This window comes from Dreissena polymorpha, chromosome 2 (genome assembly GCF_020536995.1).
Source record: "Dreissena polymorpha isolate Duluth1 chromosome 2, UMN_Dpol_1.0, whole genome shotgun sequence".
Classification (NCBI taxonomy): Eukaryota; Metazoa; Mollusca; class Bivalvia; order Myida; family Dreissenidae; genus Dreissena; species Dreissena polymorpha.
In genome coordinates this window covers 118,856,871-118,883,677 of record NC_068356.1, presented here as the reverse complement: position 1 = coordinate 118,883,677, position 26,807 = coordinate 118,856,871, and the positions used below count along the sequence as shown (strand labels likewise).

At 34.2% G+C, this 26,807-nt stretch overlaps 1 protein-coding gene across 4 annotated transcripts in view; it reads right to left on the bottom strand.

Moving 5' to 3' along the window:
- The window catches only part of LOC127868727 (RUN and FYVE domain-containing protein 2-like), a 57,922-nt gene that overhangs the window by 30,079 nt on the left and 1,036 nt on the right, over positions 1-26,807 (bottom strand). Inside the window, exons 2-10 of one of the 4 annotated variants that reach the window (XM_052410751.1) lie at positions 14,858-15,015; positions 14,176-14,346; positions 12,801-12,918; positions 9,672-9,776; positions 9,097-9,220; positions 8,431-8,501; positions 8,063-8,137; positions 7,385-7,556; positions 5,757-6,167 (exon numbers count right to left, since the gene is read on the bottom strand). In XM_052410751.1, coding sequence (XP_052266711.1) covers positions 5,757-6,167; positions 7,385-7,556; positions 8,063-8,137; positions 8,431-8,501; positions 9,097-9,220; positions 9,672-9,776; positions 12,801-12,918; positions 14,176-14,346; positions 14,858-14,990 — 1,380 coding nt within the window. In that variant the 5' untranslated portion in view covers positions 14,991-15,015. Of the gene's footprint in view, positions 1-5,756; positions 6,168-7,384; positions 7,557-8,062; positions 8,138-8,430; positions 8,502-9,096; positions 9,221-9,671; positions 9,777-12,800; positions 12,919-14,175; positions 14,347-14,857; positions 15,646-26,807 lie in introns of those variants that run through there. The other 3 variants (XM_052410750.1, XM_052410749.1, XM_052410752.1) reach the window with 3 other exon arrangements.

The following is a 26,807-nucleotide window of genomic DNA, read 5'->3' as shown; positions in this document are numbered from 1 at the left end:
CTGCTTTATAAAGTATTATTTATATTTCAAACATTAAAATATATGTGGTAAAAGTTCATATTTGTATTGTACAAAATAAATGTATATTGTATTTCTTTATGGATATTCTAGGCAACCATTTCTATGGTAATATTGTGAATGGTAAAAGATATTTTGTTCTCCAACATTCAGATCTATAGTCATGTCACGAAAGGTTTTGTGGTCTTATTGAGTAAAGCTCCCAACCAGACGTTGCAAATGTGCAAGCTGGTCTTGAGCTTCCCTGGCTGCATATGGCGTAAGACCCATTTGCAAATTGTGCACCCATATCATCATATTCACAGGTTCTTTAACTGTATATTTTCTGAACTTGGCTGAAACATCATTAAAACAAAATGTCATGAATAAGTTTCATGGTAATTAGGAAAAATAAGACTTTCAGAGCATCCAATAGGTTTCACTTTAGTCATATAAGGAACACTATTTAATTCACTGGGGGCCATGTTAAACTGTTTGACCAGAACAATTGTCAAAGTCAGACATCATAACAAGATGGCCATGATGGGCCTGCATAGCTCACCCGAGAGAAAATGTTTTTGTTGTACACCAAATGTAGCATATCAACCAATTTATTTATGCCTGAACTGAACTGATTTTCAACATTGTCTCATAGACTTAACACAGATTCAAACTTTGCATAGATATTGTCTTTCAGATCAGGCTTCATTGAGATTGAAAAATGCATGTGATTTCTAGAGTGGTCACAAAATTGTTCACTGATATGGTCTGGGGATCTAGTTTTTCACCCATCTTGACATCTTGATTCAAAAAATGGTAAAAATGTATATCGGTAAAATAAACATTCTGACCAAGTTCCATCAATAAAAGGACACACATTTGGTGTCTAGAGTGGTGACATGGTTTGTCAATGTGGTTACCAAGTTGTTAGATGTACTTGGCCCAGATTGGAACTGGGCATATATATTGTTGTAACAAACATTCTGAAGAAGTTTCATCAAGATTGAGTCATAAATGTGGTATCTAGAGTGATGACAAGGTTTTTCTAAGATTTCACATCATCGCCTAGTTTTTGGACATTATTGACCCAGATTCAAACTTGGCACACACATTTTAACCATAAACATTCTAACAAAGATTCATTACGATGGAGTCTTATGGCTTCTACAATGGTAACAAGTTTTGTTTCTAAGATTTGACCTGATGTTCTGAAGTTTTTGGACACACATGACCTAGATTCAAAAATTGGAAAAGATATTGTCAAGATATAAAAGATTCTGTCATTGTTTCATAAAAAAATAAAGAGAAAATGAGAGCCTCTGGAGAGAAAGTAAATATGAGGACCCAATGGTGCCAAATCTTAATGCCTCACATAGATTGATCCCCAATTATCTCACCAGTTTTATGACCAATGAACAGTGATCCCCTTAGCTCACTTTGAGCAAGTTTAAGACCATGGAACAAACAGTGGTCCCCATAGCTTACCTGGAGCAAGTTTTATGACCATTGAACAATTAGTGAACCCAATAGCTCACATTGAGCAAGTTTCATAAACATTGAACAAACATGGTTGTTCTAAAATTGTGACTTCTAAACAAGAATTTTCTTGAATTGGACCTAGTCACCAATTTTTTTGATTCCGATTGAATCTGTGTTAAACTCAGTCCTTAATATCATTTAGACAAATTTTCTGACCATATTGAATGGATATTTTTCTTTGTTTCTCCAGTTTATCCAGTTTGACCTCTGTCTAGATCGCATGCACACACATTTTCTAACCAAGGTTTTTGGAAATTCAATCAAAACTGTGACCTAGCGAGTAATAAGTTTTTGACCTCATGTGAACCTGTTTAACACTCGATGAAGCAATCATTCAGAAAATTATTCTTACCAAGTTTCTTTAAGATAAATATAAAAAAAACTTGTGATTGTTTTAGTGCTCAAAACTTGTTTCTTTCATTTGACCTTATTACCTAGTTTATTTACCCCACATGCCCATATTTTGCATTTTGTCTAAATATCATACTGACCAATGTTCTTATCCATTTTCATGGCGATTGGGCAAAAAGTATAACTTCTATGGATAAGCTTTTTCTTTGATTGGTCAACTGACCTAGTTTTTGACCAATAGTGACTCACTTTTAGCCTGATATAAATTAGTCAGAGGTCTGCATTGAGTTAAAAAATATAATTGTGTACTAAAACAGACACTTTAAAGCCTAGCTGTCTAAGATTGGTTTTGACCATAGTCTTGCAATTATTAAATGCAGTGGGAAAACTAACCACCAATATAATTGCACAAAAAAATGTTTTAGGAATGCAAACTTAAAACTGATTAGTGTATTTATGAAAGTTTTAATGACTAAATGCTATCTGAATCATATATTTATTCACAGAAAAAAACACTTCTTTATTTAGCTTAAAAAAGTAGTATCAACGCGTCATGTTTACCTAGTGCTAAATGTAGAAAGCTTTATTGTAAAAATGATTTATTATAAATTAAGGATATTTTTTGCAAATAAATAAGGAAAACAGGTAATGCTGTAGGAAATTTAATCAAATTTATATTTTATTTGTATAATTGTTTACAAAGCGTATTGCACTTTGAAAATGGGTACATTAATTCTAGCCACTGATATAAATAGCATGCCCCTGTGTTTTATGCAAAAGCATTTAATTAATGTTTAAATTAATTTATAGTTAAATTGTGTTCACATTGTAAAATCAATAGAGCCTTATTACTAACTACCCCCATTCTAACTTCTTTAATTAAACTCTTGTCCTTAATTAAAGTATGGTGACAAAAGTGTTGTTCATTTTATGTTATCCGTGTGTTTTTTGTTAAATATATGTGTGTTGTGTCTCCTACTTAGGTGCTGTGTCACACTGTTCCTTAAACAAAGGACCATTTGCTATAATGCAGTTTAACTTTTGTTTATACAGTATTTCTATTTTCTCACAATTTAGATCTATTACAGTTATTTAATGCACCTAGCATAACTTTACACGTTTCAATTCAAATTATGTGTATAAGATATTGTTTGATTAACATAATGAGATCTCAACTCTATTAAATGGCATAAAATAATGTTCATTAACGATTTATATTTTTCTGATAATATTAATTTAAACAAGGCTATTGTCAAGCAATATGGTCCCCTACCGGCTCCACCATTGTCAGAAATTCCACCATTTTCATATATTTTTTGGGGGGTTGCTATAGCAACCACAATTTGTGACGTAGGAACAAAATGAAATGACGTGCATAATGTCCATATTGCCATCTATCCATGTTTCATGAAAAAATATTAAGAACTTTTAAAGTTATCGCAGGATCCAGAAAAGTGTGACGGACAGACTGACTGACTGACACACAGAGCGCAAACCGTAAGTCCCCTCCGGTGAAACCGGTAGGGGACAAAAATCTGTAATTAGCCGACAATACATAAATCAATTTATCGTACTGTAGTTTTTAGGTGTGTGTTATTTTCACTAACAAAATTATAAAATGGTATATGATCGTGTTATTCACAGTACAGATATTAATAACAATAAAGTAAATCTGATACAAACTATAGGTCATGGAGTCAAAAGGATCTGGTTTTCAAGAATTCTGGTTCACTGCTAGGAGTAAAAATCTGGGATCCTATGTTTGTCTTGTAGTTGTATATTTAAGACAAAAATGACATCACCATTTATTTTAATACCTATTATCTTCTTGATTTGTCTTCATTTAAATGAAGAAACAAGAAAAAGAAACCTTGATCACAATAAAGTTTAACCCTTTACCACTTAGATATGTATTTTGATGCATTTGTAGTCCTTTAGAAAGTTGCATTAAATTAAATACTTTTCTTACTAAACTCAAGTTTTAAAGGTTTCATTTCCAACCCTTAGATACTGATGAGCAGCAAACAGCATAAACCTGAACAGACTGCGAGTTATACTCGCAGGCTGTTCTGGTTTTATTCTGGTTGCAAAAGCCATTCACTTTGCTTCTTATGGGGGAAAGGGTTAACAGTTCTCATTATAGTTTTGAAATCCTTGCCTAATAATTTGGACTGTTACGAGACAAATTCAGTCCATAATGACTTGTTTTGATCCATGTAGATTTGCTGTGTTTTGAATTGTGCCAATGGTGGTTTGCTTTCTTTCTACAAGACAGGCTTCCTTCGTCTCAAATCATTACATAAATTTATGCCCTTACATACGGTAATGTCTGATCATACAGCCAGATTTTAAATAACCAAATATACAGCTTTTAGACTGTTGTTTTTCTTACGAAATTGTAACATTGTAATGATTTAAACAAGGGAAAATTACAGTTAATTTTTTTTTCTTAAAGCACCTTTTAGGACGGGTATTTTGGAAAGAAATCAAATGCTTCCAAAGGAAGTAATCAACAGTGACTTAAAATGGAAATATGAATGAATTGCCTCCCTTACAAGAGATGGAACAAAATAAATATTGACCAATTTACGTAACTAACGTACCAATTTATTTATTTACTGAAAATTAAGTGAGTGGAAGCTTTAATTGATTCTGGTAGTTTTTCATTCTTGATAATAATGTTCATTGGTTTAGTTTTAAGTTGAAAATGGGCATTATTGTGATATAATTTTAACTGGAACCTCCTCGTCCATTAGAAGTGTTGAAAAATGAATATTTAAGTTGCTTAAATGCTGTTTAAAAATAATGCAATTTTCTGATAAATATTTAGCATAAAATTATTAAATTGTGTTGCATTTTCATAAATCCACAAAACAACATTTCCTTTTTTGCCAAAATCCAACTTAATGTATCAAGACCTTATGTAGTAAAGAAATGTATTTTACTATTAATCATGTTACATCCCAAAGTGAAGAAGACACCACAGCCTTCAAATTTATTTCTTCACAACATGCTCGTACAATTAAGCAGTTTATAAATGTATATGATATATTACAAAAGCAATATTAAATATCAATACAAGAAATAATGCTTTTACTTCATAGAGATAACTCTCCCTTTATAATGCAAATTAATGCTAGTACAAGCACACAACTCTATGCAATTAATTCTATTTGAGCCTTGCTCCATGATAAGGGGGTTTAATGCATGTGCATAAAGTGTTGTCCCAAATTAGCCTGTGCAGTCTGGACAGGCTAATCAGGGACAACACTTTCCGCCTATACTGGATTTTTACTAAGAAGAGACTATCTTTAAACTAAAAATACCATAAAAGCACATGCATTAAACCCTATTTTCACAAAGCCCGGCTCATTTACATGTTGACACATGTTTGTTTTTTTTCATTATGTATGCAAAGTTGAAGCATAATAAAATTATGACAAGTTTGTGGAACAAGAACATTTATCAGGCAGTATATTGAATTCAAGATGAAAAATTATAAAAAAAATGAAGATGAAAAAGAAAGATATTTGGTCCCATGTTTTGTCATTCTCTCTTACACACAAACACACACACACACTTAAACAAACCAAAAAAATATTGGTGCATTAGGTGGAATACATATGGGAGGTTTGAAGAAATGTGTGCTTTTGGAAATAATGTAAATATGCACTGTAAAAAAAGAGGTGCTATTTACAATGTGACATTTTTTACCATCTGCGACCAGTGAAGACAAAAAACATGTGATGGCAAAAACAGGAAAAGTACTGGTAACTGGGGCATGAGGAGGTTGCAGTTGAGCACTGTGTAAGCTTTTGGTGGCAGAGACAGGATATCTGGAAGAGTGCTGGAGACATTGCAATCTTTACTTTTTGAAAGAAGCCCAGTTTGGACCAGAGTGTATCAATAGGTTTGCTCTCTGATTCACTGAAGGTCCTCAAACTGGCCCTGGTCTTCAAGTTTCCCTCACTGGAAGTACGAGGCTTTTGCATGTCAGGGCCAGTTGCCTTTCTCACAGGAGTTCTTGAACTGTTGTCTTCAGTTTGAAATTCATCAGTTCTACCATCTTTTGATTCATCATCAGGCAAAGTACCATCGACTTTAGCATATATCCCAGGCACGGGGTCTGCTGTAACATTTTCAGTTTCCTGTGCACTGGCTTCATTCATATTTGTATTTTCTGCTGTATCTTCTGTGTTGAAAGGAGGCCCTTCTTTTAGACTGTTCTCTCCATGAAGCTCAATAACAATTGCTTCATCATCATTGTGGTCTTGGTATGACTACAGTGCAAGTATATGTGAACTGCTGATTTCATAGTTACATTCGGATGTATGATGTGAAACAAATATTTTTGACATTTTAATGCTTAATGTACAGTTACAGATGGATGTATAAGAGAGGAAAGAAGAGTACTGGTACTCAAAGCACAAGATAAAATTACATGTGACAGCAGATAATTAGGAATGTTGCAAAGATAACTTGATATACAGAAAACAAGCACAACAGCAAAGCCAAAATGTTGCTGAAGGTAATATCATAATGATGCAATACATTTACAAACAAGCAAATTCGTTGAATTGATATCCCCCGCCATTATACTTCTGGACACAAGATATGGCTTCGGACACACACAAAAAACATTTTTTTCAAAATACAAAGGGCCATAACTCCGTTATAATTCGATGGTGTAAAATGCCATTTGGCGTGCATCATCCTCTTATCCATATATATACTCATACCAAGTTTCAATGAAATCCGCCAAAGCACTTCCAAGATATGGCTCTGGACACAAAAGTGCCGGACGGCCGGACTGACGGAAGGACGGACGGACAACGCCAAAACAATATCCCTCCGCCTATGGCGGGGGATAACAAAGTACAATTAAATCAGTTCACAGATATTTCACATGAGTCTCAATTGAAAATTGAAACTTTTCAATGGGGAAAGATGTAAGGAAGTTCTCAGACATAATGAGGCACTACATACAATGCCAGACAAATGGGCCGATTTGCATATGAGCAAGATAGCTGATTTTGGCTTGCACTGGACAACAATGAAGCCTATTGCACATTAAATGTGTTGTGTAAAACAGTTATCTTATAATATTATACTCATATGTCAAAAGAGCTGATGCTATGCAAATATTGTTAATCGATGTTGAACTTGTAATTCAGTCCTATGATATGACAAGCAGATCTATTTTCCAAACTTCTAAAAATGAGACTAATCTCACAGTCAGCTGACTGTTCAACATGAGCATGAAATGTGCACACACGTAGAATTTGGAATTCATACATGTTTTAAATATTAAATGCCAACAAGCACAAAGGTTATTGACAATACATTAATCAGAATAAGATTAATTAATTTATAATTTTTATCAATGGTTTCTTGAAACACTTTATAAATCAAACCCAAGGGGGAATGAAAACATCTATGCTATTCCTCCATTTTTATTTTCAACCTCAGTGAGGGTGTAACTACAATTTGGACACACCTCGATCGTGTGTTTGTGAACATGAAGAATTGTGTCTCGCTGTGACTCTAGAACTTTCTTTTCATCTTCTAACTGAAGGATTGTGTTTTTGGCGATGGCTAAATCTTCTTTCATCAGGGCGTTTGTTGTACTGGCCATTTCAAGTTTCTGCTGAAGATTTGCAACTGTTGTACTGTGAAAAACAGAAAACAAGATCATACAATACAATTGCCACTGTTGGAATGAGGAAGGCAGAAAATATGATCATGCCAAAAAAAAGACTACTGATGCTTTCTCTTCTATTAATTCAAATAGAAATAGCACATTTTAGTTAATATAAGATTGTATTTCAAAATATTAGTGATCAGACAACTTTATATCATGATTTGCTATCACTTATGCAATACAGTGAAAACTTGATTTAAGTTGCTTCATTTTATGGCAAAAACTATTTTCAAGTCAACTTAATCTAAAATGTGTTTTTTTAAACAAGCTGGACAATTACAACACACTGCTTTCATCTATTCTCATTTTATGTATGAATTCAATGCAAATCCAAGCGATATTTCTTTGTTCATATTATATACTCTTTCTTGATTGAGATCATGAGTATATTTAATCAATAGGGCAAGTGAAACATTTCAATGTAAAGATTCATAGTTTACATTATTCCAACAGTAATCAGACAAACATTCATACTTTAAATGTCTGTTAAGTTCTTCTAAATAGTTTTTCTGATCTAGTATAGTCTGCATTTTCTCTTGCATGGCAGCACTGAAAAAACAGCAAACTTTTCATATAGTATGTCCCCTATATGCATACAGCAATCTGTGGAATATCATTTTCCATGAAAATCTGATAAAAGTGTTTGGACTTAGGTACTTAAATGAAAAATAGTACACAGTTCCTAAGACAAAAAAAGCAAAGTCGTTTTAATAACAATCACAACATGAATATTTGAATACTTGGCTGAATGAAAAATAAAATATTCAATTTTCAAAAACCAATTTTGATATTCAATGCCATCCCTAAGTATTACTACATGTATAGAGCATATTAAAACTTACTTATCTGCCTCTGGGTCAGACTCATTCAAGCGTGTGTCTTTCAAATATACACTAAAATCTATGACACCTATCTGAAACAAGTCAATAATAAATTACAATCAAAAGTGTTTAATGAATTAAGAAATCTAAATGGAGACATTAGTAATACAATATTTGTGACAGATTTAGGAATTCAAGATCATAGAAATGACATGTTTGATTACTTGAGCCCTAACATTTGAATAGCTTGTTGAACTTGTGATTTTGAAAATACAAAATCGTATTACAAAAAATTAGATGCTTAAAGTCACTTCTTAATATCAAAATTGCTGCTAGTCACTTTTCTTTGCAAAACATGACCCTTATCTCTACATGTATTACTACATGTTCAGCTCCATGCTTAAAAAATATGATGCATGTCATGAAAAAAACAACTTAAATGCATGGGGGAATCCTGAATGTGACTACATGTATCCACTTCCATTGTATTTTCTACAAAATAAAAGTTTATACAGACGTCACAGACACTTGGGCAAAGAGTGTCACCCAATGGTCCATAGAGGTGGATCCGGGATACGAGGTGAAACACTTTTTAGCACATGCATTTAGCCCTATTTTTCCAAAACGTGCCTTATGATTTATTCCTTGCTAAGCAACAGATGTTGACCATGGAAACCTATAACATACCGGCTGGTCAAGGTCTTCATCCTTGATTCCAAGGTTACAGTCTATCACATTCAGGCCTACTAGCAGACCCGCTATCACTGTGCCTTCATCCTCCAGCAACATAGCACCAGGCTCATAAAACTCCCTGTGCAGGGAAATAATAACGTTATATTATCTAAGCTTCATTTAAATCTCTGGAAAACATTTCCAGTATTTTTATTATTTAAAAAAACAACATTTATATTACAGAAAAGCACAATATTTTTCAAAATCTTTTACAGAATATTATTTACCTAAAACTAGATATAAATCACTAACAAATACCAATCAGGTAATACATGATTTTAAACAAAAGCCCTCAGCCTAACACAATAGTGTTAACCAATGGTCACAATGCATTAATAGAATCTACAAACAATTGCCAGACCTTGTTTCTTGGCATAAATGGTTTTGAATAAAATTTTGGAAATACTACCGTTTGAAGACCTATATGCCTTTTTTCCTTTTGCTTATACAACAATAAATGGAAGCTTAACAAAATTAAAGCCATACATGTACCTTTATATAATAAATGACTAAGAGTACATTGTACTTACGTCAAAACCATATCTCTTTTTTCAATAAGCACTTTGAAGTAATCTGCAAGTGTTTTCTGCATGGCTGACAAACGTAACCATGCCCTTGCCTTGCCCAAAGGGGTCCTGAAGCATACAATAATTGTAACATTAAAACATATGATTCTTCAGTCCATGGATGGATAAGGAGCAACAACTATTGCCTTAAAGTGATTATATTGTTTATGTAATACCTTGAAGAACTACAGACTGATTTATATGAGCATAATTACACAAGAAGTTGCAACAACAAGCGTGTCTGTATGAATGGATGCCACCAAAGTCCGCTTTTGTCTCAAAGATCAACTTATTGTCTGGAAACACTTAACGAAAATATGAATGTGCACAAGTTAACAGACTGATTAAAATGCTTGCAAAGTTAAACAAGAGGGCCTGAAAGGCCCAAAGTTGCTCACCTGAGAAACAAAGGAACTGACCTGTTCTGTGCAGCCCAAGATATCATTGGAACAAATTTTGTGACCAAGTTTCAAGCGGAATGAACTATAAATGTAACTTTTTGAGTTCTAGCAAGGTTTTATCATAGCCATATCAGGACAACTTCCCCACCCCCTGGCGGCCATTTTTTCAACAGACTGGAAATTTTTTCGCACTCATCCAAGATATCATTAAAAAAATCTTCTTACCAAGTTTCATGATGATTGGACAATAAATGTGACTTTTAGAGTGTAAACAAGTTTTTACTATAGCCATATTAGGAAAAATGCCCCACCCCCTGGTGGCCATGTTGTTGAACTAACCTGAACCATTTTAGAACTATTTCAAGATATCATTGGAACAAATCTTCTGACTAAGTTTCACAAAGATCATAAATGTGGCCCCTAGAGTGTTAACAAGGTTTTATTATAGCCATATATTGCCATATAAGGAAAATGCCAAGCTCCTTGGCGGCCATGTTTTTCAACCAACTGAAATCATTTTCATTTTCGTCCAAGATATCATTGGGACAAATCTTCTGACTAACTTGTATGATGATTAGAAAATAAATGTGGCCTCTAGAGTGTTTACAAGGTTTTACTATAGCCATATAAGGAAAAATGCCCAGGCCCCTGGCCGCCATGTTTAACAACAGACCAGAACCATTTTGGAACTCATCCAAGATATCAGTAGAACAAATGCTCTGACCAAGTTTAATGAAGATTGAACTCTAAATGTGACTTTTAGAGTGTTAACAAGGATGTACTAAAGCCATGTATTGCCATATAAGGAAAAATGCCCCACCCTCTGGCGACCATGTTTTTCAGCAACCGGAATTATTTAGGAAAAATGCCCAGCTCTCTGGCGACCATGTTTTTCAACCAACTGAAATCATTTTCAATGTCGTCCAAGATATCGTTGTGACAAATCTTCTGACCAAGTTTCTTGATGATCGGACAATAAATGTGGCCACTAGAATGTTAACAAGCCATAGCCATATAAGGAAAAATGCCCCGCCCCCTGGCAGCCATATTTTTAAACCAACTGGAACCATTGTCAACCTCGTCCAAGATATTATTGGCACAAATGTTCTGACCAAATTTCATTAAGATTGGACAATACATGTGACCTCTAGAGTGTTAACAAGGCAAATGTTGACGCCGCACGACGCACAATTGACAAAAGGCAATCATAAAAGCTCACCATGAGCACATTGTGCTCAGGTGTGCTTTAAATGGTTTGTTTTTTGCTAAAAGGGGCCACAAGTCTTGTTGTGTAGAAAACATCAAGTTCACATGATGATAACAATGTTTGTAAAGATTCAGCCATCTGGCAGCAATACTTTTTTTAGTTGGCTTAAACAGGGTCTTCGAGACTTTAGTGTCCGAAAAGTTGGACATACTGAGGGACAGAAGGGAAGACTGAGGGACAATAGGACGGACTAACAAGGGAAAATCTATATGTCCCTCCGCCCCCCCTAATAAATTGGGGGCATAAAAAGCACAATTGTTACTATCTTAGCTTCTTTTAATTTAAACAAGAAATATCTTTTAAAAAGATATACGGCGTTGATAGTTCAATGAATGAGATCAAGGATAGCGAATGTATTTTTCTGTGCAGTTCTTAGCTGCATCACATGCAGTACGGGATGTTACGCGGAGTTTTCCCAGCTTATTTTATATTATTACATATTGCCTATTGATACAAAACAGAAAACCAAAAGAAGAATGGAAGTGAAATTAAAACATATGAGTCAACTGGCAACACGCAAGTATCCGTATTTATAGGCGCGTTCTTCAAACAAACCTGTTTTAGTGGTTTGTCAGGCATTGCTATTTGATTCGATTATTAACAGTATCGAGAATCATCGCGCTCATGCTTAATACATTAGTCAATATGGTGGAATAATTATTGCTATTAATCAAAAATAATATTTATCATTGTATTGTTCAAAACACATTAAGAATCTATTATTGACATACCATAGTTATATTGCTGAATATCTTCATTTAACATAATTCTGGTCTAAAGAAAATTCCAGGTCACCTAGTTCACGGATAGCGTCCTTATTATATAACTATTATTTTACTGGCCGCGAACTCCGGTGATGACCTGTATAAAAACTCTGACATTCACACACTGGCCGCGAATTGGCCTGATACCTCGCGGGTTGAAATGCAATGCATTAAAGTGAGGCCTCGCTTCCACTGCTCTTTATACTTTTACATGTTAACATGTTGACAGGAATATGGAAGTAAGTAATAAATATGAGAACATAGCCTTTAAGTATAAACGCTTTGGCCCTGGCAATCCTCTGCAAATAAAAGGTGAACGCACAAACTGTATTGATGTCGAGAATTGAGTGTAAAACTGTTCTATCTATTAAGCCTTTTTATTAGAGATAAAATTGTTTCATGCAGTAAAACAGTGTTACAAAGACGCGGATATGTTTCCAATGTTCTGGTGGTATACTCAAATCAGCCAATGGAATAAATGAAGTGTATTCATTCATACCTAGCCGCGGGAAATTTTATTTGAATTTTATTGGACACTTACAAAGGTCAGGAAAGGTGAAAAGCTGGCTTAATACAGCTACGCCGAAAAATGACATATTATTGTGTGTGTGTGTGTGTTTTTATTAAATAAGCACAATAGACAGCAGTTCTCAGCTCTTACTTTAAATGAGGCATATCTCTGACTGTGGCAGTGATTTCTGCAGCTTCAGGTACAAACTTCTCAACCAGCTCAAGAACACACCAGAAATCTCTACGATCACGCATAATACTCTTTTTTGCTGGAAAAAAAAAGCAAATATGTAAAATAAGATTTATATGGTTACTGTTTGTCTGTTGTTTTTTTTTTCCATGAAACCTTGGTTATAAACCGTATTGTTTTTTAAGAAATAGTAGTACATGTATCTACATAAAAAATAAGTGCATGACTAAGACCAGATTCAAACCTGCAACAAAGGCCATGTCTAAACACATGTGTTAGAACCTCTGCCTTTGTTGATAAAAGATCATAAAAGATCTTTTGTTGTAGATTTCCATGAGCTAGCTGTTATCTTTACATGGGGGCCATGTCAGGTAAATCAGTACATTTGCATCACGTCTGCCATAACAGGGTTTTCACATAAGATACATCCTTTGAAGGAAAAATGCAATGTATACTGCACAGGCTATTCTGGGGTTACACTTTACCTATATTGAGCCCTCTTTTTCCCAGCATGGTTAATTTTTATTATACAAGATGCTGATCATTCGAGAACTTTAAGACATACCGGCCCATGAGCTAGCTAAAAACTTACAATAGAGGAAAGAGCTTAGGCCCTGTTTTACAAAGGTAGGTATAGGTCGCCGTGGTGTAATGGATATGGTGTCCGCCTAGCGACCGAGATGTCACAGGTTCGATCCCCACCGTGGGAGCGTTCTTTAGATCTCCCCCAAAGACACCAAGTACTGGTTCAAGGCCCAGAAAACGGACTCGATAGCGTTTATATAAGTCTCAGGCTTTCGGTGCAATCGAGCTAAAATAAATAGGTTTAAACTAAAGGCAGGTTCTTCATTTTATTAATAACTGTAAAAATTAATGCATGGTGTTTAATTTCATCGCATCTATTTTTTAAGAAATTATTAATTTCCGTTATTTAGTTTAAAACTTTTTATTTTAGCTTGCTTGCATAGAAAACCTAATGCTTATTTGAAACGCTCTAGAGTCCATTTCCTGGGACTAGAACCAGTACTTGGTGTCTATTGGGAAAATCTACAGAACGCTCCCACAGTGGGGAATAAACCTGTGACTTCCCGATTGCTAGGCAGACACCATATCCCCTACACCACTGCAACCTTGATTTCCGTAATTTGCATCCATAAATGAAATTTTATACATTTAAAATATGTTTGCTTGTGAGTCTAAGATTTGCATAAAGTAAGTAGCTTTGTAACATGAGACCTTAGTGTGAGATCATCTGAACATTCATTTATAACTTATCTTAGCCTAACACAGGCTATACCAATTAACAATAGCCATCAAGACACAGGTTCACACTTACGACGTAGACCATGTCGCAGCACATGTTCAAGGACTATGAAGAACTGCTGTAGGGGAGCGTGATCATCATCAAGCATCCGTCCGTGGGCCATCGAGGAGTCAATTAGCTCCTTAACAATCATCTTGGAAACGTTAAGCAAGTTGCCTCGCTCTATGGTCCGTGGGTCACGGTCTGAACAGGACAAACAGGGTTTGAAATGTACAAGATACATTTACAGCACGTCATACAGCATGATTTATCACAAAATGTTTCTTTGATTTCTTTACAGGCCCATTGAAGCAGAATGATTTGTGTTAAAAATTACATGTATATAACATGAAATTAGCAACATAATAACTATTTATATACAAACTACATATAATATTTACACGAAGTTAGATCATTGATCTACTAATGGTATTGACTAAAAAAAAAATTATGAACTGCAATTACAACATTATTTAGTTCTTGACTACGACCATGAAACAAAAAATCAACATATATATATGAGACAAATTGTCTGAAAATGGGTCTTATGCAAAATGCCGCCAGCTTCTGCTCATTAGGCCACAAAACCTTGTGTGACTATATTTCCGACATTACAGCTACTGACCAGACTGCATGATTGCTCAGGCTTTTCTACAGCTATGCTCGACTGATGACATAGGACCCATTTTTACACGACACAGCTCATAATACTAACCATCATCTTCAATCATAGAGTTACTGAGAGAGGGTGGCATTTCATACTGAATATCGCTCAGTTCCTTTAGGCACAACCAGTCCCCGTCAACAGAGACCCGGAATTTACACAGGTATATTGTTTCTTCAGCCATTGCAAAACAATCCCAACACTGGTTCCTTTATGCAAATGCCTTCATTATTAGGATAAACTACTTGTGGTATCTTTTAGTTGTGTTGTATTGTATTCTAATTTACTTAGACTATTTGTAATAAACAAGTCAAAGGCTGCACAAAATGTTTACAAAGACAATCAAATCATCTGCTTTCATAAGCTTCACAAATCCGTTTTTTCAACATAGTGAGAACATCAATAACATGATGCATATTCTTAACTAAACATTCTGTCTCCAAGATCGACAAAGGAAGTTGGACACTACTTGAAGGAAAGTTGACAATTACATTCCAAACAAAATGTAAACTTAGTGTGACCATACAAGCACTAAATAATGTCCTACCAATATTCCACTAAACATACTGTGTGCTGTTTATAATCCTGCAATCAAGGCCTAGTTCCACTTTCCCAACACAGACTGTTCAATACCAGAAATCAATAGCGCTCTTGCAAATTGCTAGACAGCCAAGTCCTGGCTTCACTTCGACATTCTAGGGAAAATAATCCATTAATGCTCTGCCTTTTTCTTAAAGCACCATTAGAAATTAGAAAGTAAAGTATCACTTATGTCATTCTATATTAATATACAAGACAAAATTGAGTGCTTTATAATACACAATATATGTTAATATAATTATATTTATCGCACATAATGAATTATACTCGCATTATGATGTGCAGTGAAAAATAAAAATATGGTAGCATTACCAAAAAATATTAATGTCTATGAAGTGAATACATAATGCTATCACAAAATGAATCAGTAACCTTTTGACCATCAGAGTGTTTTCCTATGGGAAGAAAAAATATAGCAGCAAAAAGCGGCAGGACACAATAATCTATCTCATCTGTTAAAGCTCTGAAGCTTATAGTGAAAATGAGAGACAGATTATTCCCAACATACATCCATGCTTATGATCTACAATATAAAACAGTTTTATGTTAAGGGCAGATGGCCCATAAAATACTGTTCCCAATAAGATGTTAATTATTAATACAGGTAGTGAAGTATCTGAGATAATATCCACAGCTATCTGATGCCTCCTCCAATAAATATAATAGTTTGTAGTTAGTAGAAACTCAGATTGGATTTTTAACACAATCTTCATTTTTCCTTAAACCCAAATCATTCTTACTGACTGCAACATGGCTTTATTATCATTATTATTTAACCATGCCTTACATAAAACATAGAGACCTTGCAAGATTCATGCAAAAATGTTCAGAGAATATTTTTTGTATGTAGGAATTTTCCCTCCCTAATACCTCCACATTCCAACGCTTGTGCCAACATACTTGAAAATGCAGGAAAGAATCATAGTGCTAGAGTGTGATGGCAAATATTTTAACTGCCAATATTCAATGACGCTGCTATTATGAATGCAAATTCCAGGAAACCAATGCATATTGGAGAGGGACATTGCTACAGCATCCAGTACATGTACTAAACTAACAAATCAATAAGTGCTTCAACATTTATGTTGATTCAGCTGAATCTCTCTTGAGATCTAAAGACGTTTAATCTGAGTTTTAACTTATTCCAATAATATAATATTATAGTTATTCACTTAATAATTCCTACCTAAATAAAGCAACATATCACACAGACTGATACTTACAGAAGACTTTTATGCCTCAATACAAAATGTAAAGGGGTAATTTAATGCCAACACCGTTGACTGCTTATGATGAATGACTGTACAAGAAAGAACTAACAGAATGCCTTAAGATGGTGTCAACAGATCTTACAGATAAAATCATAAAATATTTTCATAACTGACACATTCTTCAAGCAGCAATTTTCCACAAAATCAATGACTAAATAATTACTCAAGGGAAGTGATACACTTTAATAAACAATATAATTTGTGATGAGAATTATCCCCCTTGATTTAAAGATATTTGAAAACATGACAGGTTAATAAACTTAAACAATTGACTTACTGATGTTACATAGATTACTCTCTCACTGTCCGTAGAAGGCATATTACCTTTTGAATAGTTTTGACTAAATTACATTTTTTTATCAATTATAAACCCTAATAAATATGAATTCTTCAACAATTGTCATAATTGTATCACTAATGTTAATAAAGTAAATCAAACAAAACTCCACATGTTTATAGAGTAGGTGAATTCTTAATAGACCCTTTCAGTTATTCGCATTTACTAGTGTAAGAGTTGTGTCCCTTAGCAGGATGTGACGTAATGAGATGATACAAAATCCGCCAGAGAGAAAATTGTACAGTGTCGCTGATAATATCAACGTCTCTTGCACTATACGGTATATGCGTAAATTGCACACATATTTAATTTTTTAATATATTGAGGCCTATTAAAGCTATAGCTTTTTCGCATATTTCATTTTAGTACATTGAAGCGTGAAAATACATTAAACATTCCCTTCAATAAACCTGTGTGTCGCAAGAAAAATCCAGCACTGTTACCACTAAACTTTAAACGTAAATATTTTATTAAAATGCCAAATATTGAAAAAAGCGCAGACTGTATATATTTAAATGGTATTGTTCATTGGCGTATGATTTGAGCGACTTTTTACCACTTGGGAACATGACCTTTACCATTGAAAATGGGAATTGAAGTGTAATTCACCCCACCAGCAAAGTTTAGACTCTCCCTACTGGTTGGCAAAAAGAGGTGGAATTCATATAAGCGCATAAAGGGAAGGTTGATAAAATCATCGTTTGTAATGATAATCATGCAACATATCAAATAAAATTTTACTAGTTAAGTCTGAATAAAACATTTGCATGCAAGGGAATGCATTTTCGAAACGATTAAAGTGTTGTTATTATATTGTTTTTACTAACAACGAACTTGGGAGTAGAACACAATGTAAGAGCTCGGTATGTGGCTATGACAAAAATCTTCATGCTTGGCACTTCTTCGCTACCATTTTTTTGTTAAAAAATTCTCATCAATTGAACTTATTTCAGAATAAATTAAATTTAATGAACGAAAACAAGTAATGATGAAAACAAACAACAATTAAAAAAAATAGATCGATTTACGCAACATATTGTACCTAATTTGAAACTTTATTTGTCTGAAAAAAAAACGTACCTTGTTACACATAAAATATATCCTCTTGAATAATGTATTAGATTGATTTAATTGTTCACACCAATGCTGACACTCTTTGTTGCAGCTTTTTTATCCCGGTGTTTTATTGCACCTTTGTTCATCACAACCCGATTATCTCGTTAACGTTACCATCGGATACTGCCCAGACAATAACAAAGAAAACAAGGTGTCATAAACCCAGGGACCTATACTTGGGTCCCTGCATAAACCACATGTTGCAGCCTATTGTTCGGTAATTAAACACAGTTTATGATACCCCCATGTCATCCCCCCTTGGCATATTAAGCAGTCATTTTAGCCAAATTTTAAAGCCAAAATACTTATCATTTGCTTCAATAAAATATTTTAACATTAAAAAGAATGAAGACATTATCGGAAATGGATTTACAGGAACAAGTGTATATATATTAGCCAGTTTAATCATAATAATACAGTGTTTAATAACAATAAATACAAGGGACAAAATTGTCACAAAACCAGGTTTTCATTGTGAAAAAAAAATCTGATAAAGGGAGAAAACTCAAACTGAACTTTTGAAATGAACAAACAAAATTAACCCCCTTTGTAAGTTTGTTTAAAAAAAATAAATATATTTTTAGTCGTGGCGACCTTGACATTGGAGATATTGACGTGATTCTTTCTTGCGACACACCGTACCATGATGGTGAACAAATGTGCCAAATGATTTTAAAATCTCACAATGAATGACATAGTTATGGCCAGGACAAGCTCATTTATGGCCATTGTTGACCTTTGAACTCAAAGTGTGACCTTGACCTTGGAGATATCGACGTAATTATTTTGCGCGACACACTGTCCAATGATGGTGAACAAATGTGCCAAATGATTTTAAAATCTGACAATGAACGACATAGTTATGGCCCGGACAAGCTTGTTCCGCCAGCCCGCCAGCCAGCCAGCCAGCCAGCCCGCCAGCCAGCCAGCCAGCCCGCCCGCATTCGCCAATCTAATAACCAGTTTTTTCCTTCGGAAAATCTGGTTAAAAATTAAAATATTGTGCAATTTAACTGCTACGCAATTGAGGTATTTAACGGGTACTGGCAAATGTAACTCTGCTATTACGTGTATAGATTTAAGTACGTTATTTCAGTGTAAGAAACACCAGCATGAAAACACGCAATCACAATAGGGTAATCAATACTTGCGTTAAATAAATGAAATATATAGATTTATTGATCATAAAATGCTAGATTTGTATCACTCCATATCATTATATAGTAAAGAGATTTCAACATACATGCAAAGACAGTTCAATTTGCATAATATGCAGAGTTCTTTTCCGTATGTATGCTAACATTTATTAATACATGTATTGTCATTAAATGTAAATGAAACGAAAATCCATTCTATGGAAAAGAAAATGATAACATTTAACAATTGTTATGTATTCCGCTTTTTTAGAGCTTTGTTTTACAATTGATTAAATGCATCTCTTACACAATCGATCGCTGAACAACAACAATATCCACACCACTTATAATTGTGATCAAATAAATACATGTTTCATTATTTTTAAACATCATTTATAAAAGTTTTACTATAAGAAAGAATACGGCTTATTTAGTTGTTTTGTTTAGTGGGATTTTCAGTATTTAGTCTTTCGATCACGTTCTCTGATGAACAATACCGCTGCTGTATCAGCAGTATAAACCGAATATCAAAATTTCATTAGAAAATAATACATTATTAACAATTAGGCAAGTACAAATCTTTTCGTGCATTTGTTCAGTCCATTTACATCGTTGAAAAAAAAAATTCTAACAAGATTTCTGTTCTCGTTTACAATCGATACAATCGATTATCATCGCATGATGTCACACAAGGGAGATAATTAAAAACCGGCAATAACTGAAAGGGTCTATACCCTCAGCTTCCAAAGGCAATAGCGACAAAAAGCTTCAACACATCATGGTAAAATATAGGGATGGGTAATTCCAATCACCCTTTCGAATTGGCAACTGAAATTTTGCTTTGGGTTAATAATATATATGAAACAAGATGTGTTTGTGAAACACAATGTCCCCCTATATGATGTTTGACCATGTAGGATGACCTTGACCTTGTGAAGGATGACCTTGACCTTGACCTTTCACCACTCAAAATGTGCAGCTCCATGAGATACACATGCATGTCAAATATCAAGTTGCTACCTTCAATATTGCAAAAGTATTCATAAAATAAGCGATTTGGGCCACATATATTTGACCTCTGACCTTGAAGGATGACCTTGACCTTGACCTTTCACCACTCAAAATGTGCAGCTCCATGAGATGCACATGCATGTCAAATATCAAGTTGCTACCTTCAATATTGCAAAAGCATTCATAAAATAAGCGATTTGGGCCACATATATTTGACCTCTGACCTTGAAGGATGACCTTGACCTTGACCTTTCACCACTCAAAATGTGCAGCTCCATGAGATGCACATGCATGCCAAATATCAAGTTGCTATCTTCAATATTGCAAAAGTATTTATAAAATAAGCCATTTGGGCCACATATATTTGACCTCTGACCTTGAAGGATGACCTTGACCTTTCACCACTCAAAATGTGCAGCTCCATGAGATGCACATGCATGCCAAATATCAAGTTGCTATCTTCAATATTGCAAAAGTATTCATAAAATGAGTGATTTTGGCCACATATATTTGACCTCTGACCTTGAAGGATGACCTTGACCTTTCACCACTCAAAATGTGCAGCTTCATGAGATACACATGCACGCCAAATATGAAGTTGCTATCTTCAATATAGCAAAAGTTATTGCAAAATGTTAAAGTTGACGCAAACAGACCAACAGTCAGACAGGGCGAAAACAATATGTCCCCCACTACTATAGTGGGGGACATAAAAATAGCCGAATAAATTAAGCATCTATGTATTTTGTAACACATTTGACTGTATTAAACGGGCCTTTTCACAGATTTTGGCATGTTTTGAAGTTTGTCATTAAATGCTTTATATTGATAAATGTTAACATTAAATTTTAAAAGCTCCAGTAAAAACTTCAAAAATAAAATTTAAAAAAGGAAAAAAAAGTAGCCCGCAGTAGGACTCGAACCAGTGACCCCCGGAATTCTGAAGTAAAAAACGCATTAGCCAACTGAGCTATACTGCCAAGCATCCATAAGCTGTGTATTATATACGTTATATACGCAATCTTCGTAGTTTCACAAATTTAAACGACAACAACAGAACTCTCCAAATTATTCAATCGTTTCGCGTTGCAACGCTTTATAATTTTTAGGTTTTTAAATCGTCAAAAGATGCATATAATGGCTATATTAAACCATGGCAAATGTTCAGTAATACTGTTTCCTCACAAATATCATAACTAAAATGAAAATTTGCGAATCTGAAAGAACTTTTCTCAATTTTGTAAATTTACCAAACCATGAAAAGATCCCTTTAATGCTTGATTTTACATTAAGTCCATTTATACTTGTATTGTTTGCCATAGTGTGGGAAATAATTGCAAGAACATATTTTTTGTAATCACAAAATATCCAATCTGATTGATATTCACATTTTATATGGAGAAAAAAATAATGTATAGGTATGGATGACTGTGACAAACATGAACCTAGGAAGACAACAAAAGTATGGGCGACAGGAATACATGTAGTTTGCAGGTGCAATTGGCTTTAACAGATTTATGCACACCAAAAATAAATCACTTAGTAAGGCACCAATTTAGTTAATGGATACAAATGATGATATAATTTTAAATTATTTGGAAAAATAAATAATTTCAACAGAAAAGATACTGCAAAAATATATATATAATTCCATAATTTTTTATTCTGTAAACTAAACTTTGCTACAGAAACATTTAAAGAAATGAAAGTCTTTAAGTAACTTGCAGTTCGACAATATTTTCGTCTGGAATTGGATCAGGGCGAATTAAGGGCAATAATATGATATTCTTGACATCAAATGTTTAACAGTATTGGTAACTGTCTCAATACAAAAAATATATATTTATGAAATAGACAGAAATTCATTTAGATTCTCATACTGTTTTGGCAACAGACAACAAATTTCTATGAACAAAAACACAGAATAAAATAAACATGAAGCTAAGATTTGTTATTAAATTGGACCAAGAATTTAATTTCATAAACCTCAGTATGAGGTAACTGGTTATTAAACTAAATTGTTAATTTCTTCTTTCAAAAATCAACTGCTTCCCTAAAATTGGATCTTGATTGCTTGCTTGATGTGTCCCCTTTTTCATACTTCACTATTATCAGCCTAAAGTGTCAACAATATCTCTGTTTATTTATTTTTACTTAATAACCATAAATTCACAGCAAGTATGGGGGAAAGAAGTTTATGCATCAGTCATTCTGCTGGTGCATCCATTACTTATTGAGCAGTCAACACACAATTTAGGCCATGACTTTGTGTGCGCTTTTCAGATGCCTTATGCCTTCCTTGACACTCCTTTGCAATAAAGACATAGGAATAGCTAAAATATCACTGATACCAATGAGTGAGTTGCAATAATCCAACGCCCAGCTATTGACCCTCCTATTGTACTCATAAAAGTTCAGAGCATTCAAGAAGAACTAACCAATGAGTAAGTCTTTGAAATACCAGGAGTATTGTTGAAGAAACAAAATTATTAAATGAGTTAAAAACAATTGCCTTTTTTCATATCATCTCTTATATCAGTGTAACTATCATTAAGACTCTATGTATACAATAGGTACCTTAAAATACTCTTTTATCAATTCCTTTCAAATTAACTCGAATTGGGTCCCTCATTGGAAAATAAAGATCAGGTGGGTTATACAAGTGACAGTGTTCATAAAAATTGTATTTTGTTACCGGTTACGCAATAATTCTCTAATCCACATTGTGTGTGTTACTCATTTCATTTTAAGAACAAAACATTCATGTTTAAAATTTCATTCTAAACATTTAAACCTACCAGTAAAGGTGCTAAATTCGCATAAACACTGGTTTTAGCAATACTAAGACACCATTAAAAAGTGTTGAACTTGTTCAGAAAGTTTAATTTACTTGTTTAGGCTGATATAAGTGGTTCAATTTCACTTATATTTAAGGATGCCATAACTTGTATGGCGATATTTGTATTTGATATCCAAATACATTTACTATGCAAATATGGTATAGATCAGCATCAACAGTCAAAATCTGGTGCAAAGATTAGTTGCAATAATCCAACTCCCAGCTATTGACCCTCCGGGTCACTGGGAGTTGCAACTGGTAACAAGATTTGTCATAGAAACGTGCCGCCAAGAATCCAGGCCAGTACTTTAATCAGTAATATTAGCAACATAAACTATTTTCTGGCGCGAATTAAAACAACTTGCGTGATACCGTGTGCTAGCATAATAATGATGTTAATCCAAAGTTTCAAACACGTCAATGGTTTATGAAAATGTGTACGTTTTAGCAATGGAAAAGGCTGAGTATTCTGAATTCAAAAATATGCTATCAATTATCTTTGGAATCCTCCGTAATCAATCTCCTTTCTAATCAAACAACCGTAATACTGACTTTCTCTGCAACATCCGTAAGATAGAACGAATTGTCAATTCAAAACTTCGGCTTCCGGTTTGATAACAGTTTTTGTGTAAAGTTTTTGTTTATAGTGTAAACTGTTTCTTCACAAATGACTCACTATTAATTGATATTGATGATGACAGGTATTGTGTTTGTAAAGATGTATTGATTGATTTAACTCGATTTTATAGACATACATGTGACATAAAAAAATTACATGGATTTTTGTTTTTTCAAGAAGAACACTGAGCTGACCTGTATGTATGTACTCATAAAAGCTTAGAGCATTCAAGAATAACTAGTGCTAAGATCTATAAATAAACAAAGATTCGCAACTTCCAACAGATTTTTGGGGACTCCTGAGATTCCAGTCACGTGATAAACCAGGTCATAGGTTCAACAATTTTGGCTGTCAATATCAGCATTTTGTATTCCAAACAGTGGTCAATTGATGCAAAAAATACATAACAAGATGTGTTTGTGAAACACCAATGTCCCCCTATATGATGTTTGACATTGTAAGATGACCTTGACCTTGTGAAGGATGACCTTGACCTTGACCTTTCACCACTCAAAATGTGCAGCTCCATGAGATACACATGCATGCCAAATATCAAGTTGCTATCTTCAATATTGCAAAAGTATTCATAAAATTAGCGATTTTGGCCACATATATTTGACCTGTGACCTTGAAGGATGACCTTGACCTTGACCTTTCACCACTCAAAATGAGCAGCTCCATGAGAGGCACATGCATGCCAAATATCAAGTTGCTATCTTCAATATTGCAAAAGAATTCATAAAATGAGCGATTTTGGCCACATATAATTGACCTCTGAACTTGAAGGATGACCTTGACCTTTCACCACTCAAAATGTGCAGCTCCATGAGATACACATGCATGCCAAATATCAAGTTGCTATCTTCAATATTGCAAAAGTATTCATAAAATGAGCGATTTTGGCCACATATATTTGACCTCTGACCTTGAAGGATGACCTTGACCTTGACCTTTTACCACTCAAAATGTGCAGCTTCATGAGATACACATGCATGCCAAATATGAAGTTGCTATCTTCAATATAGCAAAAGTTATTGCAAAATGTTAAAGTTGGCGCAAACAGACAGACAGACAGACCAACAGACCAACAGACAGGGCAAAAACAATATGTCCCCCACTACTATAGTGGGGGACATAAAAATTATTATAAAGTACATGTACCACAAACATAACTAAATAGCATTAGATTATAGAGCGATGTCGGCAGTCTCCGGATACTTTAAAGATTATTTTACTCTTATGAAAATGTCAAGTAAGCCAGGAACCATCAAGTAACTATTGTCGGGTAAGTTCGGATACCATCGGGTCTTTCGGATACATATGAGGTTTCTAAAAAAAAAGGATTTAAAACACAGACAAATCTTTAGTTAAACATAGCGTTATCGAATTGTATTCACTTCTTTCTTGAGACTGTCCATTATACAAAAATAAAATATAGTTTTACTGACAATATTAACTCGTATGAAAATATTGTAAACTAGCTTAATCTTTTATGATATTATTTCATGTTAAAACATTTTATTTCAGTCACGTAACGCTTTTTTGTCAAATAACCTACGCTTTTTACACCATTGTTCAAGTAAAAACACTCATAAAACATGTCAAACATATTTGAAATCAACAGGAACACGAACGCAACTGCAGTACATCATTCAAATACTAGTAATCAGTCAATCACCAGGGCCCTCGTTTGGCACTTTTTACCGCCGAATATCGGCGGCTTCCCCCATGATAAAAGTATACTTTTTCCCTTTTTCAGCTAAAAATTCCCCCTCCAAAAAAATAAATATTTTTTTATGCTTTTATACCTATGTTGCCAACTTGTATCGTGCTACTAACCTTTGATTAAATGTATATTTATGACAGCAATTTTAGGTGTTGAATGGTTGGTGAAAAGATCTTCTAGAATTCCCCTTTTCGCCCAAAACGACGCGAAATTCCCTCTCATGAGGAATGTGGGTGGCTTCCCCTGGCGGCAAGAGAGGGCCCTGATCATGTGATAACACTTAAAAAGCATCACTATTTCTTATAATTGCGTCTAATACTTCAATCGTGTCTATCACACATCAGACAAACAGACACTATCTTTGCTCTTTCTTTCTCATCCAACAACTCATATTCCGGCCTGTTGGCACACATATAATGCCAACGTATTTGACAATTTTCACACTTAACCCATCTTGACGGGTGTTGATCGTCCATCTTTCTTTACAATTTTGCCAACAGTCCTTATCAGTTCATATTAAGTCCGTCCATAACCGATACGTGACATTTGTGTCTGACACTCGACTATCCTATTTTCCTTAGCAGCTGTGAGAACTGTATGTGACCCCATAGTGCATTCGATGCTGGAATAACCCTTAACCTTGTTAAATATCGTTGACCTTGGTACATTGTAGAGCCTAGATGCCTTAAAGTAGCACATAGATTTACTTTTTACTGCTCCAACTGCGTTTTTCAGGGCAGTCTTGTCATACTTTAGTGGACGACTCATCCTAGAAGTAAAATACAGAGTCTTAACAACTTACCAAATACATAGCAACAGGGTCAGGAAACACTCCAGGCTGATAGAAATATCTAAATATTTGACTTTTGTGTAGTGTTTTATTTTCTTAAAAGGTATAAATTGACAAGATTTCCTTATTTCAAAACCATTTATATTGACCAATGGTCAATAGAATATCAATTGCTAACGTGAGTACAAGTTTTTACATACATTTGTATTAAGTTTCATTCTAAAAAACAGGTATTCGGAAGATCCGACTATTGAATTTTATGTCGGCTCTTTCGGATACCTACATAATACCCATACAAATCGCGTCACGTCACATTTATACTTGTCAATTATGACTGTAACCTCTATACATAACATAATTCACGTGTACGCTGTCAATGGTTTAATTTAAAAAATATTATTCGAAAATAATGTTATCAATGTTGCTTAGCATACCCAGTAAAAACGTTAAAGAAAATTCTTACCTTCAGAACAAGTGATTGTTTTTCTAGCCTTTCAAAATGTCCGCGCCTTGAAATTTTGCAAAACCGGAAAAGAAACATCGCGCTTTCTGCTCA